The 19865-nt window shown below is 35.8% G+C and overlaps 1 protein-coding gene across 5 annotated transcripts; it reads right to left on the reverse strand.

The window, feature by feature from the left end:
* Positions 1–1767: 1767 nt before the first annotated feature.
* Positions 1768–19251, reverse strand: LOC108137775 (cyclin-dependent kinase-like 1). Of its 5 annotated transcripts, XM_041708777.1 has the most exons (5): positions 12852–12889; positions 10724–10939; positions 10449–10635; positions 4452–5324; positions 1768–2017 (listed from the first exon to the last, which is right to left on the reverse strand). In XM_041708777.1, the coding sequence occupies exons 2-5, from the start codon at positions 10831–10833 to the stop codon at positions 1880–1882; spliced, it is 1308 nt and encodes a 435-aa protein (XP_041564711.1). In that variant the 5' UTR covers positions 10834–10939; positions 12852–12889; the 3' UTR covers positions 1768–1879. The 5 variants fall into 5 exon arrangements, with proteins under 5 accessions (XP_041564711.1, XP_017115168.1, XP_041564712.1 ...); XM_017259679.2 differs by lacking the exons at positions 10724–10939; positions 12852–12889 and adding an exon at positions 19059–19251; XM_041708778.1 differs by lacking the exons at positions 10724–10939; positions 12852–12889 and adding an exon at positions 13850–13994.
* Between the last annotated feature and the right edge of the window lie 614 nt (positions 19252–19865).

Raw genomic sequence — 19865 nt, forward strand, 5'->3', positions numbered from 1 at the left:
TCATGTCACTCTGACAAGTGTATTTAGTTATTCAATTAAAAAGCTATATATGTTTATTATTATATTTTCAGGGGCAAATATTTGTTTTGAAATTACTTAGTTAAGTAACGGGCATTTAATATTTCGTCACCACCTTGAAATAAACTCTTCCCTGACAGCCCTTAAGGAACATACAATCAGACTTTAGAACACGTTTGGGACACACTTAAGGCAATACGTGTCGCTGATTATCTGCCGTTCGCTTAGTACTGGCTTAAGTTCCAAAAAAAACGTGACAGGATAACAATAGACAAAATTCTCCAGGAGCGGAGCTTTTTAAAAAGCATTAAAGAGAATTCAATACAGTTATATAAAAATTCCATGCTGTTGCTTTTTAGCAAGAACGTTAATCAGAACTGATTGATTTTACAAAAAATAAATATTTATAAAAACGTTTTGAGACTAAAACGATTTGTAAGGGCGAAATTTTTTTTTTTAAGCCAAATAATTTTATATATTTAATGCTTTTGTGTAACAAAACTTGTAGCAACAAATGTTAAAGTCAAACTAAAGTTTTAGTCTATGCACTAAGAAAACTAGAAAAACTAAGGAAAACATGGCCTAATGTAAGGAATATTTTTTTTAAAAATTGTGCTTTTCATACAAAATTTAGAAAACATGACCCAAGGTTTTTTGCGTTTGTGAAAACGCAATTCAATCCAAAGTTTAGAATATTCATTAAAAATCCATTGCTTGAACCTATTCTAAAAATTTAGGGGTCTACAGTCGAAAATATCTTTTACCCATATTTGGTTTTTTGGTAAGTTTTTTTTAAGAATTAATTGATGGAAGAACTTCAGTTTCAGCATCTTTTTTGAAACTTTGTCGAGCTATGGCATCTATGTATATTAGGAAATTTATCGTTAAAACATGTACCGAAAAGTTAAAGAACGTTCTAATTTTAGTAAAACAAGCTAAAAATTCGGTTAAGCAGAACGGGAGATAAAAATAAAATAGACATGAAATCGGGAAAAACGTTAAAGACATTCCTAAAAAAATGTGAAATAAAAAAATGTTCAGTGTCATTTTCTGAATAAGAGAGTCTACCTAATAGCTCAAATGTAATCGATGCTCACCCGACTTAATTGTTGCGTTTGCCCTCCGTCACATTTGTTCTTTGGAACTCCAATAATAACATCATTGTATAATGTTTATGTATAATTTATGTATAATCAGATAGTTGCCCAGTGGCTGAGAGTCCACCCAGTAAAAATAAAATTCGATTTCTAGGAGATTTTGTCATTTGTCACACAATTTTCCAAGTCATAAGTCGTACAAGCTAATGACTAAGTAGCAAGTGTTAAAAAAAAATTAAATATATTAAAGTAAAATAAGACGCGTTACTTAAAAAAATCGGTGTTTTGCAAATGTGAATCCGCTCCTGTGAGGGTAAGTGTAAAGTGCTAGCCTGGGCAGGCTCAACAAGTAGGTGGGACAGTTCAGAGCTCGAGCTGGAATGTGACACTTTGACTAGAAGAGTACCTATTCAATGTGCGTGTATATGCAATGCTGAAAGGGATTTGCTCCAGGCAGCAACTGGAAAGTGAATTAGAGATTAGACTAGAGTGATTTGCGAATAACCTAACTGAAAATTTATGGAAAGAGAACATATTTTGCATATTTAATTTAATGACAGCTGAAGATTCAATGTTGAATTCAGTTACTAATTCAGCTTGATTTGGTAGGATGAAACCCAAGCATTGAATGACGTTGCACCAAATGATTTATTTATGGATTATTTTTACACATTTATTCCCAGCAGTAAATAATATAAATTCTGTGCCAACTTTTGCGAAAAATGTTTAGCAACGTAAGGACATTTGTTAACTGCAAGTTCTGCTCAAATCGTTGGCAGATGATGTTCGGTGCGATGAAGGAGGTTTGCGTTCTTGTTCAAGGGCTGCAGCTTCACGTAATCTTGATGCGGGTGGTGATGATGCTGCGTGCTAGGCAGCAGCGGTAATGATGTGTTTGAAGTCTGTAAAAAAAGAGTTGATATTAATTATTTATTATATAAAAATACATTAACCTTAATAGAAATAGTTTATGTTATTAATTAGTATTATTATTTTATTATATGGTTATGTTCTAATTCATTTTTACAGCCTTGCAGCGGGAAGGACACGTTTTCGACCATATATAGTATAAATATACTATCAATCAGCATAGGAAAGTCATCAAGCCATGTCTGTCTGTCCGATTCTACGCAAACTAGTCCTTCAGCACCAAAGCTATCTGTAACTTATCCAAAAGTTGTCTTTCTATTGCAAATAGTTTATTCGTATATTTATATAAGTCGGAACGGGCCGGATAGGACCACTAATCTGTGCTATTTATAATGTTGTTTTTTATAATTGTTCTTTGAGATTAATATGTTTTAATTTTATTAATATGCTTTAACGCCAAATAAGTCGAAAGTCTGTTTTGTCACTCTGAGACATGGTATAAAGCTTAATATTTTTAATCGGTCAATATTTATCGACTCATACAAAAAGCTCCAAATCGTTACAATATTTTTTAAGTTATTAGCATAAATGTAAAACACAATTATTTTCAAGGGCATGTTTTTTTAATTCAGTTTGCTGAGTAGGAGGTGTTTTATAGTCGGGCACTCGACTAAGGCGTTTCTTCTTGTTATTTAAATCAAGTAAAAACACCTCTTAACGAGGTAAAAAAAACGTGACGATCGCTTTGACTCACAAAATTTCTGATATTACATTTTTTAACAAAAAATTGAATGCTTAAATTCAACCTAATAAATACACATTTTAAAATTTTATTATTCGTTGCGCTCCAACAAAGCTTTATATCTACACAGACATATTTTTTTTTTGTAGCGTGCCGAATAACAAAATTATAAATTTGGAATTACGGTTTAAATGTCATTAAAATCGGACGACTATAGCTCCCATGGAAGCAATCGGAATATTAATAACAAAAATTGTAACTTCTCAAATTTTAGATTTTTTTGGACATAGGAATGGTTTAATAATTCAGAATTACGCTTTTAATTTTATTAAAATCGGAAAACGATATCAGATAGTTACCATCGGAACGGTCGAACAGTTGAAGTGAAATCATCATAGCTTCAATGGTTTTTATTGGATACTTAAATAACACAAAATTTAGATGTTTAATTTTTGCAATAGCTGCAACAATTTAAAATACATTAATTTGAACAAGAATTGATTACCGACAACGTAGAATAAATATATATGTAAAACTAGTTGTAGGTCTTTTTGATTCTCTATTCAAAGATAGGAATTCGCTATCCATTTTTTAACGTGCCATTTAAAACACTAAATTACAAGAACAATCTGTTCAAGTAGTTGACACTGAAAAACACAAAGCACATTTTTTTTAAATACAGATCGCGAGAGGAGACAGAAAAGGGACAATAAAGGAACTGATAGACTAATTAAAAATATAAACGAAACAAAATACTAAATATTAATTTTGTACTAAGTTTTCAAATTATAAAGAGAGTCGTTAGTAGAAATTATGTGATAGAGTTTACAATAGTCATTGCAAAGTGCTCTTAGGGGTTCCTGCCTATTAATGGGGTGAGGATGAGGCTTCCTAAGGTTGGAGTAGAATAATGAAACCGATTCCCACGTAGGAATGCGAAAATAAAAGAACTTGAGGATGCGGGTGTATATTTACAATTGGAACTAACAAAAACGTAACTTATATAGGCCGCTCCAGAGCGGAGCGGAGACTTTAGAGGAGGGAGATTAAAATAAGGTTAAAAATAAGAGGAATATAGTTCATAGTAATTCTATTAGGCACAGAGAAATGTAGGCGACCCTTCCACTTCCCCGTGATTAAGTTTACGAGTAAACTTAATACCAAGCTTCGTTCCACGGTTGGAAAAATATGCAAATTAATTATTGGTAAGTTTTGGTTTGCATCCAAGAAGAGTTTATAAGAAATTCTTTTGCACAGACTTTATCCGGTCTATATGTATACTAAATTGGGTGAGCAGTACTTCAGGAGTGGACGAACTAAAGAAATAAATAAAGTTTCAAGAAATAGCGGTCATCAAATTCCTTACACCACCTTTTTATAAGTCCAATTACTGTCGATCTTTATTTGCCATGGATGTAATATGGTCAGAAAACTAATGTTTTTGGCCCAGAAGGACACCAAGCTCATCAATATGTCTAATTCTAGTGCTGTGTTACTCGATAAAATGATATTGCTTCGCATTTAGCGCTATTTTAGTCCAATAGATGTACATAGCAGGATGTTTGAAAAGCATTAAGACTCGTTTGTAAGACTGAACTTCGAGAAATATCGCTTTGTTGGATCGGGGAGATCATTTAGAGACACAGCTTTTAAAGATGGTTTCGTCGTTCAGTCCGTAGTGAGATGGTTGTGGTTGTTACATCTACGGAAATACAGTCACAAACCTTAGATTTATCCCGGGCCGCCGCGATGGCCGCCGCCTGGGCCGGACCCGTCTGCAGCTGCTGGGCCGCCGTGGCCAGCATGAACTGCTGGGAGGCGAGCTGCTGCTGTCGGAGATTGGCCGCCTCCAGGCTGTTGACGTGCTCCTGCTCGCGCTGCTTGGCGATGTAGTCGTCGAAGTAGGAGTGCTTGATGAGCTTCTCGCAGGACCAGCGCTTGGCCGGATCCTTGTCCAGGCACTTTCTGAGGAAGTCGATGGTCAGCGGGTTCTGCAGCGACTTGGCCGGCATCTTGTCCTCCAGCGGCTCGAGCGTGGGCGGCACCGGCAGCGTGATGCCCTTGAAGTACTCGTTCTGGCCGAAGATCTGGATGTGGCGCGGCAGCAAATCGCCCAGGGTCTTGCGGATCAGGTACAGCTGGTCGACGTCACTCCGGCCCGGCCACAGGGCCTCACCGCGCACCAGCTCGGCGAACAGGCAGCCGATGGCCCACACATCCACGGGGGTGCCGTACTGGGTGTCGCCCACCAGGAGCTCCGGTGCCCGGTACCAGCGGGTGGCCACGTAGTCCGTGTAGTTCTCGCCCGGACTGAGCATCCGGGCAAAGCCGAAGTCGCACAGCTTCACCTGGCCCTGCGCCGTCAGCAGGATGTTCTCCGGCTTGATGTCCCGGTGCAGGCAGCCCTGCTTGTGGCAGTAGGCCACGCCCAGCAGCGTCTGGTAGCAGATCTGTTTGGTCAGGTGCTCCGGGCAGCCCTGCGGATGGCGCTCCAGCTCGTGGAGCACGGTCAGCTCGCAGAACTCGAAGACCAGGTGGAGGCGCCGCTTGCGTCTAAACACTTCCAGCAGGGAGACCAGATTCGGGTGCTTGAGATTCTGCAAATGCGGGATGAAAATTTCGTTAAGCACCGTAGTATTCAATATTTTTCTCTTTCAAGTGAAGTTTTTGGCTAAACTAAACTTGCTCTGCTTAGGAACTATAGTTCTTTTTAATTGTTTCCGAGAGCTCGATGTCCATACAGACGGACAGACAGGCGGACATGACTAGATCAACTCGGCTATTGATCCTGATCAAGAATATATATACTTTATATGGTCTTTATATGGAAAAGCTACTTCCACCTGTTATATACTTTTCAACGAAAACAACATACCCTTTTACTCTACGAACAACGGGTATAATTACATTATTATTTGTATGATCGTTATTTTGTTATCCATATGATGAAAGTATTGGATTATATCTTGAATAGTAATTTCACGGACACCACATAAGCCGATTTGTATTGAACTCTGCTGCAATTCGAATCGCATTCGCAATCTCAGACGAAATACAGCATTAAAACCATGTTTATACATGAAGGACGTTGCACTCCGCTAAAACTTAGGTTTTTTCCACGTCCTTGTAACAGCATCATGTTGATGTCATTTTCACCATTGTAGTTCATTTTACAACAAGAAAAATGGGAAAAACGTTCGATTTTATACCACTGCAGAGGGTGTTCTAATTTCAGTCAGACGATTGCAACGCTTCAATGCGATTTCGACCATAAAAATTATAAACATAGCCATGTTCGTCTGTCCGTCCGTCTGTCCGTTTCTACGCAAGTTAGTCTTTCAGTTTTATAGCTATCTAACTTTCACGAACGTCAGAAAAAACCAGATCGGACGACTATAGTATATAGCTCCCTGCTGGACATCATTCCAACAATTTATTATGACTTTCATAAGTCATGAATTAACAATGAATTTTTAAACGTTCGGAAACGCTTTTTACTATTATTCCATTTAATAAAATAAACTCAGGGAAAGTAGTTTTAAAAAAGTTTGACAGAGATGAAATAAATCACTTTGAATAACACTGCTCAAGCCACTGTCCCTGCTGACGGCTTCTTTTGAATGGTAGATGATGGTAGATGGATGATATGTGGGAACAATAAAAAAATCCATTGCGCTGGGATGGGCTCTGTGAGATTGGACTAATAAAAATTATTCCCCGACTATTAGACTTCCGTTACTCAACTAACCAACTTAAACTAAATATTTATCCGCCAAACAATCAAACACGAGACTATTTATATACCCTTGCTGAGGGTATTATAATTTCAGTCAGAAGTTTGCAACGCAGTGAAGTAGACATTTCCGACTCTATAAAGTATATATATTCTTGGTCAGCATCACTAGGAGAGTCGATCTAGCCATGTCCGTCTGTCCGTCCGTTTGTACGCAAAATAGTCTCTCAGTTTTAAAGCTATCTGCATGAAACTTTCCCTAAAGTTGTCTTTCTATTGCAGGTAGTACATAAGTCGGAACGAGCCTGATCGGACGACTATAGCATATAGCTCCCATAGGAACAATCGGAAAAATAATTAGTAATTAATTAAATATTTCAGAATCACCGTTTAAATTTCATCCAAATCGGAATACTATAACATTAAGCTTCCATGAAAACAATAAAAATATTAAATACATTTTTTTTAAACTTTTTTATTTTGTTTTTTTTTTTAGATCTTTATGACTTTTTAATAATTTTTATACCCTTGCAGAGGGTATTATAATTTCAGTCAGAAGTTTGCAACGCAGTGAAGGAGACATCTCCGACCCTATAAAGTATATATATTCTTGATCAGCATCACTAGGCGAGTCGATCTAGCCATGTCCGTCTGTCCGTCCGTCTGTCCGTCCGTCTGTCCGTCTGTCCGTCTGTCCGTCTGTCCGTCCGTTTATATGCAAACTAGTCTCTCAGTTTTAAAGCTATCTGCATGAAACTTTCCCAAAAGTTGTCTTTCTATTGCAGGTAGTATATAAGTCGGAACGAGCCGGATCGGACGACTATAGCATATAGCTCCCATAGGAACAATCGGAAAAATAAATGAAAAAAAATTATAACTTTGCTGTTTTTTAATTTTTTGTTTAGTTCTTCGACATTTAGTAATGGTTACATATTTCCGATTTACGGTTTGAATTTCATCAACGTCGGACGACTATATCATATAGCTCCCATAGGAACAATCGGAAAAATAAATGAAAAAAAATTATAACTTTTCTGTTTTTTAATTTTTTGTTTAGTTCTTCGACATATAGCAATGGTTAAATCTTTCAGAATTATGGTTTAAATTTTATCAAAATCGGACGTCTATATCATATAGCTCCCTTAGAAATAATAAAAATATATAAAATAACTATCAAATAATTGAGCTGCAAATCATCATAGCTTCAATGTTGTTAAACATATACGAAAGTAAATCATAATTTTAATGTTTTCAAAAATGTTTAATTCTTGCAATAGCTGCAAGGGTATATGAACTTCGGCTTGCCAAAGTTTGCTTTCTTTCTTGTTAAGTTCAAAATAACGTTTTTAATTTTATTAAAATCGGAAAACGATATCATAATGCTGCCACAGGAACTATAAAATAATTGAGCTGCAAATCATCAAAGCTTCAATGATTTTCAACATAAACGCAAGTAAATGATATTTTTAATGTTTTCAAGAATGTATTTGTGTAATAGCTGCAAGGGTATATGAACTTCAGCTTGCTAAAGTTTGCTTCCTTTCTTGTTTAATTATACCCTTGCTGAGGGTATTATAATTTCAGTCAGAAGTTTGCAACGCAGTGAAGGAAACATCTCCGACCCTATAAAGTATATGTATTCTTGATCAGCATCACTACGCGAGTCGATCTAGTCATGTCCGTCTGTCCGTCCGTTTCTACGCAAACTAGTCTCTCAGTTTTAAAGCTATCTGCATGAAACTTTCCCAAAAGTTGTCATTCTATTGCAGGTAGTATATAAGTCGGAACGAGCCGGATCGGACGACTATAGCATATAGCTCCCATTGGAACAATCGGAAAAATAAATTTAAAAAAATTATAACTTTGGTGTTTTTTATTGTTTTTGTTAGTTTTTCAACTTATAGTAATGGTTTAATATTTCAGAATTACGGTTTAAATTTCATCAAAATCGGACGACTATAGCATATAGCTCCCATAGGAACAATCATAAAAATAAATAAAAAACAAGAAAGAAAGCAAACTTCGGCAAGCCGAAGTTTATATACCCTTGCAGCTATTGCAAGAATTAAACATTTTTGAAAACATTAAAATTATAATTTACTTGCGTATAAGTTTAAAAACATTGAAGCTATGATGATTTGCAGCTCAATTATTTGATAGTTATTTTATATATTTTTATTGTTCCTATGGGAGCTATATGATATAGTCGTCCGACTTTGATGAAACTTAAACCGTAAATTGGAAATATTTAACCATTACTAAATGTCGAAGAACTAAACATAAAATTAAACAAGAAAGAAAGCAAACTTCGGCAAGCCGAAGTTTATATACCCTTGCAGCTATTGCAAGAATTAAACATTTTTGAAAACATTAAAATTATAATTTACTTGCGTATAAGTTTAAAAACATTGAAGCTATGATGATTTGCAGCTCAATTATTTGATAGTTATTTTATATATTTTTATTGTTCCTATGGGAGCTATATGATATAGTCGTCCGACTTTGATGAAACTTAAACCGTAAATTGGAAATATTTAACCATTACTAAATGTCGAAGAACTAAACATAAAATTAAAAAACAGAAAAGTTATAATTTTTTTTCATTTATTTCTCCGATTGTTCCTATGGGAGCTATATGATATAGTCGTCCGACTTTGATGAAATTTAAACCGTAAATCGAAAATATTTAACCATTACTAAATGTCGAAGAACTAAACAAAAAATTAAAAAATAGAAAAGTTATAATTTTTTTTCAATTATTTTTCCGATTGTTCCTATGGGAGCTATATGCTATAGTCGTCCGATTTTGATGAAATTTAAACCGTAATTCTGAAATATTTAACCATTGCTATATGCCGAAGAACTAAACAAAAAATTAAAAAACAGCAAAGCTATAATTTTATTTTCATTTATTTTTCGGATTGTTCCTATGGGAGCTATATGCTATAGTCGTCCGATTTTGATGAAATTTAAACCATAATTCTGAAATATTTAACCATTGCTATATGTCAAAGAACTAAACAAAAAATTAAAAAACAGCAAAGCTATAATTTTTTTTCATTTATTTTTCCGATTGTTCCTATGGGAGCTATATGCTATAGTCGTCCGATCTGGCTCGTTCCGACTTATATACTACCTGCAATAGAAAGACAACTTTTGGGAAAGTTTCATGCAGATAGCTTTAAAACTGAGAGACTAGTTTGCATATAAACGGACGGACAGACGGACAGACGGACGGACAGACGGACATGGCTAGATCGACTCGCCTAGTGATGCTGATCAAGAATATATATACTTTATAGGGTCGGAGATGTCTCCTTCACTGCGTTGCAAACTTCTGACTGAAATTATAATACCCTCTGCAAGGGTATAAAAATTATAACTTTGGTGTTTTTTAAATTTTTTTTTTAGTTCTTAGAGATATAATAATGTTTAAATATTTCAGAATTACGGTTTAAATTTCATCAAAATCGGACGACTATAGCATATAGCTCCCATAGGAACAATCGTATAGCCGCCATAGGAACTATCGAACAATTAAGCTGCAAATCATTATAGCTTCAATGTTTTTAAACATTCACGCAAGTAAATCATAATTTTAACGTTTTCAAGAGTATTTAGTTTTTGAAATAGCTGCAAGGGTATATGAACTTCGGATTGCCGAAGTTTGCTTGATTTCTTGTTTTTGTTTTAAATTCTTCGAGATATAGAAATGGTTTAATATTTTAGAATTACGGTTTTAATTGGATTGCGTCTTAATTTATACGAATACAGTCCGAGATATACTGATGGCTCACTACTTTGGAATTACGGCTAAAGATTAATAAAAATCGGAAGGCGATGTCATGTTCATGCAATAAGAAAGATCGAAAATTTCCTCGTTGTTTTTTTAAATTTTTATTTTCTTGTTAAAATACAATATAAACTAAGAAGTAAGCTAAATTTTAATTTGACGCCCAAATTGTGTGAGTTGATGGTTGACACTTACCTTAAGTAACCTAATTTCTCTAAGTGCAATTTTTCGTATGGCCGGATCGTCTTCTGACTCCACAAACCTCTTCACCGCCACCAAAGCACCAGTTTCCCGATCCCGGCATTTGTAAACCACGCCATAGGAACCTTCGCCCAACCGACTGAGCTTCTCATAGCGATCCATTTTGCTGCTACCTTGAGGTCTGTAAGGAAGTTAACAAGAAAGAGGGTTATTCCGGAATGCCCAGCTTGATTGTGCTGAAAAATTGGTTTGAGTTAGAAAGGTTTTACCTTAAGCTCAAACATTGGCCACGTTTGATGTTTGCACGTCGCATTGCTTTGCATTTAGCACATAAAATGTTTATAAATTTTTCTGTTTGAAAGCTCAGACACGAACACATATGGGACCACAGGGGCAGACTTGCATTCGAGTGTTTACCAATGTGGAGGGATTTTCGTTGTGGTATTTAATTTGTGGGCTGTTTTAGAATTTGTTTATTTACAAGTCTTTATATTGGATTAGTTTTGTTTTTAAGATGTCCAGAATTGGTATGATTTGCGTTTTTGGTTAGTGGATTTCGATGGAATGAAACAAAAATCAAATGAGAAAACGTTATGAATGAGTAAATTTATTAGGAAGGCTAAATTTGGTAAAAATAATTCGTAAAAAAATAGTTTTTAAAGTGCAAGCGTTTTAGTAATACAACCAACCATTTTACGGGTTACAAAAGCTCAACACAATTACGAAAGTTTAGTCTGAATTTGATAATAATACTGGTGGGGGCGTTAAATAAATCGATATTATGAACATTAAATCGCCAATAGATACGGAACCCTACCTAATTAACTCTAACAGTCGATGAGCACTAAATCGATTTGTTGTTTTGCTTTAACAAACTTGATTTGCTTATGTTTTGGGATAGTTTCTTTCCGTTGCCTTTCATGCCTATTGGGTGCTTCTAAAAAAAAGGTCCGCAGTGTAGCTATGAATTCGAAAATCCTCTCTTTAACCACATTTTTTATTATGTAGCCTATATAACTGTAATAACCTAATTTGTTATTGCTCTAAATCATACTTAATACACCACGGAATTATTAAAAATAGTCACGGCACGAACCGTTGACAATGTGTTTGGAATATGCCGTCTAAGTAGAAAACTCTAATTTTACACCATTTCTCCGATCTTCAAATTCCTCGAAAAACATAGCCGGATCAGACGACTATATCATATATCTCCCATAGGAACAAAGATTTTTAACCAAATCAATAAAGTAAATTTATAGATTCAAGATTATACAACTTGGTGTCAGACTCGATTAAATATTAACCGATGGTAACAGAGGCTGTGAGGATTTTTATTAAGAAAAGTAAACACTACATTATCTAAAGCTTGAACCTTAACGTGAAATTTAAAAAAATTTTTGAAAGAACAAGGAAAGTAGAAAGAAAAACATATATTTTCGGAGTAGAGTGATTTAAAGACTTTAAGTTTCTTAGGTTTCACCGAAATTTGTATACATCTTAAATAAAATTTCCTGTATTTCGTAAGTGGAATCAGGTCTATAAATTAATAAAATCGGTTTGGAGTTCAATCAAATTTTGTTTGGTTTTATGTTAAAATCTAGTCGAAAGTGATTTCTGTGACAACCACTCATAATTATTTTGGAATCGTTGAATAAAGAGCTTTTCTAAGCAAAGTGCATTCATTTGCAGAATGTACAGTGTTTACTCAGAATATGTTGGTATACCATTAAAGATTTCCCTTTCGCATTAGCTTCGATATCTCTTCTGAAGCAGGAAAAGTTCCGGGCTTGTATGCAACTTTAATTAGAACAACTCACATTTCATGAGCATAGTAAGTCTAAGCTTTTGACGGAGGAAAAGTGCCTCATATTTCCTAGGAAAAGTGTTTGTTTTTGCCCGGATTTCTTAAAAAGTTTCTTTAAATCGTTCATACAAAGAGCAAACAAAACGCAATAGTGAAACCAGACTCGAAGCATACACTCAAATTGGATTGGATCGATCTGGAACTCTAAAGTTATAAACAATTGTAGTCAATATTGGCGAAAAAATTAGTGGTCCTTATTCAATATTATTAAAATTTGAAATATCCATGAGTGTATAAACGAAATCGATTTTTTTTGTGACGCGTTCCCAGAGAATGTTTCTTTGAAATTTGTATAACGCACAATAACTATAAAAGTAGACAGCTCTATGCCAAAAACAAAGCCGGGGTAACTGAACTTTCTCAGGTGCCTTGCTGCATTTTTTCTAACGTGAGTGTAGGTCATAAACATAACATGCAATTAAATATTTATATGCTTGTGGGTGGAGGGTGGTAAAAATCGGGAGGTGGGTGGCACAAACAAATATAACGAAAACACAGGACACTGAAAACGTAGGAAGCAGATGACTTACCTAGGCACCCATCTGGCTAAAATCTGACGTATTTGCCACTAAAGTGTTTTATTGAATTGTGGATGAATTGGATTTAGATTTCAAGAGATCGGGGTAAGTCTACGATACACACCATGCGCCAAATATTCTTCCAAGCCCGTCGATCAATAAGGTATTTGAATGGTAGACCGCTTGAACGGACGTTTGTTTTGACTGACAACCAACCACTGAATAGGGGAATTGCTGGTCTGCTCCCTGGTCCCGGGTCCCAGGTCTCAGGTCGACTCCACACCACTAGCCAATGTCATAGCAATGCGACCAAAGTTAACAAAGCAAAAAACCACAACAAAACCCAATCCATGCGCAGTTGCTCCAAAGTTGTTCAAGAAGTTTCTCCCCTTTGTTGTTTTTGTTAGCGACGACCGGAAGACATTCAAGGTGTGCTTCCTTGGATTTCTTTGCTTTTTTCATACACTTTTTGAGGTTACCCGGCGGAGTCCTCTGTCCAGGGACAGGAGTGCCTTAAGAACTGGGTTCTTTGGCATAGATTCTTGGGGAACTCTATTTGGGGAAACTGGTGCAGCAGTGCAATGAGTGAGTTGTGACGGGGTGGATTTAATTTGGGGTCCTTATTACATATTAACGTTTGAACGGCTGTGCAATTATAACATTGTAAAGGGTAGCTCAACTTGGTTGGGTTACGTTAATGTTTCTGGGAAGGCAGCTTAATAGCTCAAGGGACACTTATTATTAACCTTGTTGTGTTTGCTCTAAGCTGTTCAAACTTTTTAACTTTCGCCTTTTGTCACAATTACACCGGTTTCTGTTTATTTATCGTTTGATTCTGGTACATTCACAAATACTATAATTCTTTTTATCAAGGCATAGTTTAATCACACAAAATATTTGTGAAAAAACATTGAACAGTTTAACATTAATATTTTGTGGTCAGTTCTGAGCTCTGTTGGTAAATTTTTCACTCTTAGTTATATTGTTTAAAAATCTCTTTATTTTCCTACCTTCGCAATGAAAACAACTTGGAAATCTCAAACATTTTCATTATATCACCGAATTTTCCACAGAGCACTTATGTCTATATTTATTTACTCTAGCCAAAAAAAGGGAAAACGAGCTTTTTGGCAGAACGACACGATGTGAAGACGAAAAGAGCCGGCAAACGACTGAGTTGCTTTTGGTTAGAATTGAGTTTGGAGCGACACGGAGTTGGTAGGCGCTCTATTGCATCAACGGACCTTGCCCATACGCCAAGTTGGTCGATAGCGACTTTGATTCCCATGTTTTTGTTTGCTAAGGTCTCGCGTGTTTCATTAAAAATGCATTGAAATGCATTGGACTTACACGAAGGAGAGCATCGACATTAAATAAGGGACGATTATCTCGCATACGATATGAACAACAATTAGGGCTTATACCAAAGAAAACAGTTGGTCAGAAAAACTTTTCCATACCACACTGTTTCCCTGCCATGTTTTTTTTGCTTTCTCAGACGTTTGACCTCTTGAACGAACGAAGTACCTAGCCACGGATTCCCTTCCCTTTCTTCAAATGAATTTGCATTTTTATAAAGAAGTTCCGTCGACCCCAAATTGCTTCTACCACCAGGCTTCTTCTCTATTTATACATTTGACAGCCTTTGTTTTCCGCGTAACTTTAACTTTCGCACTTTGCTTTTTGCTTTTGTTTCAAGCTTTCAATTATATTTTTTTCTTCTAAATGTTCCGTGTAGTTGTTTGCACACTATATTAATTAATTCTTGATGTCGTTGCCATGATGTTTGCATTTGATATTGGGTTCAATGCTTTCCATTCATTCAAAGGCAGTGCAAGCGGTACAATTTCAATGGGCGAGACTATTGTGTACGTCCCCTTCTGATATTGACCTCGGTAATATTGTGGGAAGCCTAACTCAAATATAGAATTTAAAAAGGGTTAGGTTTTGATTATTTGAGGACAATGGAATTAATGTGTGTTGAATGGAGAAAGTTAAACTTTATTGATTTAAAGCTAAAAGTAATTAAATACTAGAAATCTCTTTGGATTTAGATTGGTTGCTTGATTAGAAACACTGGCCCATAACGTATAAAATCAGTTAGAAAATATATTTTACTTTCTAGAAATGCAATTTTATGGCTATTGAGCCAGTATTTATTTTAAATATATATAATACATTATGAAACTTCAAAAATACTGTGATAAATGTTCACCGTATTGTCTCAAACTGTTTGTTGAAAAATATTTTCCAACCGGAGCAACGTAAAAAAACTTTTTAATGAGAGAGTTTTTTATAAAGTGTGAATGTTTGCAAAAATAGAAGCAGGCACGAAAAGTTTTTTAGCAACCCACCAACACCGTTGCCTTGCAAAGTCCGTGAACCTTTTGGCATAAATATATAGCGGGCTGAAGGGATGGGTTGTGTTGACGTGGCCTTTTGGGAAAACAAGCGTGAAATGCAATAAATAACAAGCTATTAATGCCAAGTGCTCATACACGCACCGAAACTTTATGCGGGGTCTGTGCAAAAAGCATTGCATACTTACGGGGAGCCAGGATACTACCATTGCAGTGGTAGGAGGGCGGAAAAGGCATATGCGTGTGCGATCAAAGGCCAAGGCCGTTGCAACACCAGCCAGTCGACTTAAATGTCATTGGGAAAAAGTTTATCCTCTCTCCTTGGTTTTGCACAATATTTCACTTTCATTCCGCAAAAAGTTGGCCAAGCTAATTAGGCCCACGAACAAAGCTAATCGACCCACCTGCACTCCCTGGCCTCAACTAAATCCGGCTCATTGCACACCTGGATCTTCTGTATGAGGCGGTAGAGGAAAGAGTTCTGGAAGGACTGCGGCAGGTAGTACGAGTAGCTCTGAAACATTGCACGTCGCAAGGCGTTCGCACGGCTGCAGGGTCCCAGGATGACTAAGGTTCGCTTCAGAGACTTCCCGTCTATTTATTTTATCGATACACGATTTCAAATGCAACGGACATCATGAATACTTTATACATGAAGTGACATTCCTTCTCAGACAGGTGCAAAAAACCGACCGGTTTCTGACGTGCCCCATGTCGACAGTACTTTTTCATTTTGTTTGAGATTTTTTTGGGTCAAAATTCGAGCGGCAGGGGAAAGCCAAAGGAACATGCAAATGAGTCAGGCGCATACTGCGAAAGGTGAGAGTTGCGACGAGGGCAAAAAGATTCTAGGCCCGGTTGAAGCAGAATTCGCCACATGCCAAACTGAGGCACACGAAATCAGTGGTTCAAGGAGGGACAGAGGGGGATTCAATTAAGTCAGGCAAGCAGGGCTCTTGCTGGGTTGAGATGCACTGTGGGAATGAGACCGACTGTCAAAAGCCATGAAAGCGCCCAGCAAAAGTTCCTCTAGTTGGGGAACATGAAATGTGGATCAAAAGCCTTCTCTTAAATTTGGATGCGTGTGGTCAATTTTAAAAGTCGGTTTTCCCTGCGCTGTAATCCCGATGCTTTGATCCTTTTATTTTCCAAATCAGCAGATACACACTGAATCACTTGTGAGTAAAACAAAACTTTCGAAGTCTTACATACTTAATTTTTAATTAACAGGCATCGAGAATAAAATAAAAGTTGCATACTCAATTGAATTATATTATTTTCCCATATGGGTTTTCCGATATTGCGCAGATATAATAAACATTTTTGAGTTTTATTATATTTATCAGAAAGTTTTATTTTTTTAAAGCGAAAACAATATTTATCCAAAATAATGGTTATTTTGTAAGATATAATATTTTGCTTAAGAATATCACTCAAAATACGATTTCAGCAGTTCCCTACGAAATTGATAATAAAAAGTATTTGCTCCCCTTATAACTTTGGTGTTTTTTATTTTTTTTTTTTAGTTCTTCGAGATATAGTAATGGTTAAATATTTCGGAATTACGGTTTAAATTTCATCAAAATCGGACGACTATAGCATATAGCTTCCATAGGAACAATCGTATAGCTGCCATAGGAACTATCGAATAATTAAGCTGCAAATCATCATAGCTTCAATGATTTTAAACATACACGCAAGTAAATTATAATTTTAAGGTTTTAAAGAGTATTTATTTTTTGAAATAGCTGCAAGGGTATATAAACGTCGGCTTGCCGAAGTTTGCTTCCTTTCTTGTTTTTTTATTATCCAACCCAAACATGTGATTAGCAATAAGTTTGCTATAGGCGTGAGTGACTAAAAAAGGAACTGAAAATAAAGTAGGCATGTCAGTGCTCTACGTGTTGTTAATTTGAGTCAAAAACTTTCCTACATATTTAGAAACTGGCTTTTAAGTGCAGAAAAAATTGTCATTTCTATTATTTTTTTATTTCAACCAGAAAACTAAAAATCTACAACGCTGTCACATCGCTGATATAAAAAATATGAGAAAGTACCCGCTTTTCGAAACGCAGTCGGAGCCCTCCCTTTTTTATTTTAAATAAATAAAGTACCTCCTCAAAACACAATTGAACTGATTAGAATTCAATCTCTAAATTATATTTTCGGAAACCAGACATTTTTTAAAATTTCTTGCCGTGTATAAAATCTTGGCTAAATACCATACAGTTTCTGCTATTTTAGTACAACTAAAATTTGCCAAATGAAATTAAATTTTCTTGGTAACCAGATCGCTTAAAAAGATTTCCTAAAACCTTTAAATTGATTAAATAAAAATGGTTCTGTTTTGTTTAATATAGTGTTCCCCCAGTTTGAATGCTTCCGTCGAGCATAAGCGCCAAATGGCGTTGACATAAGCCGAACTGACATGGAGCAAAAGCATTAAAAACCACTAAATCATCCGCCGCCACAGACGCTGCCCATAAGTATGCAATACTCTTTTCGAGATGCTTGTCTGGCCTGTTAGACATTCGATGGTGGGGGTGCACCCTGGTGGAGCAGTCTAAAGAAGGGGCAAAACCCAAGCAACGAACGCATTTCAATGCAATTTGATGTCTTTTTACTTGATTGCTTTTCTCCTTTTTTTAACTTTTTTTCTGAGCACACATATTCCGTTTGATTGAATTTCAATTTGATTTGAGTTTTTGTTTTCGTTTGGTCCTGTGGCTTGTTGATACTTTTGTTTGTTAAGTACACTCAAAACATTGTTATACTTTTGCAGAGGGTATTATATTATTATATTATATTATATTTTATTATTATTATATCTATTATCCGTCCATGTCCGTCTGTCCATCCGTTTTTACGGAAACTAGTATCTCAGTTTTAAAACTATTCACATCAAACTTTTCCAAAAGTTGAATTTATATGGCTATAGACGACTATAGCATATAGCTAACATAGGAACAATCGGAAATATATTAAATCAAATCAAATGTTTTATTTTTGACCCGCGAAATCACAAACAAGATTAGCTATAAACGAAAAGTTAGTATACATATACGGTAACATAAGTCACAGGACACTGCTAATAAGATATGCTTCGCTCTGAAACAAGCTCCAAGAAACAAGTAACGCCACGACTCCGCTTTACCTTTTAGTAATAATTTAGATTTTATATCCCCTTCATAGCAAATAATTTAACTTAATTTAACTAAATTTATTTTGGGTATTTCTGTTACCGCTTTCTTTTAAAACTACAGGAGCAGTTTAATTAAGAACTCTAGCTATTAAAGTGGCGATTAAATGGCAAGAATGTAACAAAGTCATTTTTTAAACGATAGCTTTATAAGGACTTGCTAGTTTCGTCTGACCGCTACCTTAGACTCCTCAGCTAAATAAGAGCATAGGACCTAAATTTGAAATTTCATGCTTGAAAGTCATATTATTGTCGAGTTCCCTATTTATTTAATGAAAGAGTGATGCAAGCTTATTAAAAAAATCGTTTTATAGAAATACTTTATATATAACCCATCCTCTAAACGACCGGTTATGTTCAGATGGCCCTGTACAATTCCGGCGACAATAAAAAAAAAAAAAAATATATAGAAATACTGTAAACAACCATAACCAAAAATTTAAAAAGCAAATAAACTTCAATTACGGGTCACTAAAACTAAAACAACTCAGAATTTATACACTCTAAGGTCAGTCACAAGGCTTGAGGTTAAGTCAAAACAATACCAGGGCCAAAACATTATCTTCGCGCCAATCTTCAAGTTCAAGAAAGGCCAAAACAGGCAAAAATGTTTGAATAAAACTTTTCGTCAACAGCGTAAAGTGAGCTAAATTTACTTACCTTCTGGGCAGAAGTGGAAGATGGTTACCAAACAGCCAGAGACGTTTCTCTCCGAACCATTTGTCCATAGACAAGAAATTGTTTTCCAAACGCGTTAATAATGGAAGACCTTTAAAAGAGTTTTCCACATCTTACAAGATTTCAAGATACTTTATTTGCACACGCGAGCTGCGAAACGAAATAACGCGTCCGATTGCTGAGAAATATTAACAAACTTTGTTTATTAGCGTAGTCCACACCGTAAACGTAGCCGGAACATTTTGTGAGCGCCGGCATTGAAAATGCCGAAGACAATGGGATGAAGTATCCAGGGGGTAAGGCTTGTTGGGGTGTTCGTGCCGGTTGACATTGGCAACGCTTTCAGGGAAGCAAAGCCGGTGTGGAAGGCGATGGGGCCGGAATCAGGGTTGATTTTCTTGTATTTTTGTTGTTAATAGTGTTGTTATAGCTCATGCCATTGTTTACGTTTTGCGTTGTCAATCTGATGTCATTAAAAACAAACAGCAAATTCGTACAAAGTTTACGCTTTGATTTCTAATATTTCTAATAAATTTTTTTCGAGCGGAATAAGTAGGTATTTTAAAATGGCCTGGAGCAAAACTCGCTTATTAGGGCTAACACAATGAAATTCAAACTCTGCTTTTAAATAGTCATTTATGTATACTAATTAAAGGCTACTTTGCTCACATAAGTGAGCTTAAAAGATGTTGATATAAGCTTATCTGATGGTGTAAAACTGAAATTTTTCACTTATAATCTTACATTAAAGCCGATCAACTAAAATGTTAATTAAGAAAGAAGGTTTTA

This window comes from Drosophila elegans, unplaced genomic scaffold, assembly GCF_018152505.1.
Source record: "Drosophila elegans isolate 14027-0461.03 unplaced genomic scaffold, ASM1815250v1 contig_397, whole genome shotgun sequence".
NCBI classification, from domain to species: domain Eukaryota; kingdom Metazoa; phylum Arthropoda; class Insecta; order Diptera; family Drosophilidae; genus Drosophila; species Drosophila elegans.

What these genes read in the sequence shown, in the direction of transcription:
- LOC108137775 (XM_041708777.1), bottom strand. Translation starts at nt 10,833, where the DNA reads ATGTGTTCGTGTCTGAGCTTTCAAACAGAAAAATTTATAAACATTTTA. An exon ending in GAGAAATTAGGTTACTTAAG is followed by an intron (nt 5,325 to 10,448) that starts GTAAGTGTCAAC and finishes CCGCATTTGCAG; the next exon opens with AATCTCAAGCACCCGAATCT. An exon ending in CGGCCCGGGATAAATCTAAG is followed by an intron (nt 2,018 to 4,451) that starts GTTTGTGACTGT and finishes CTTTTTTTACAG; the next exon opens with ACTTCAAACACATCATTACC.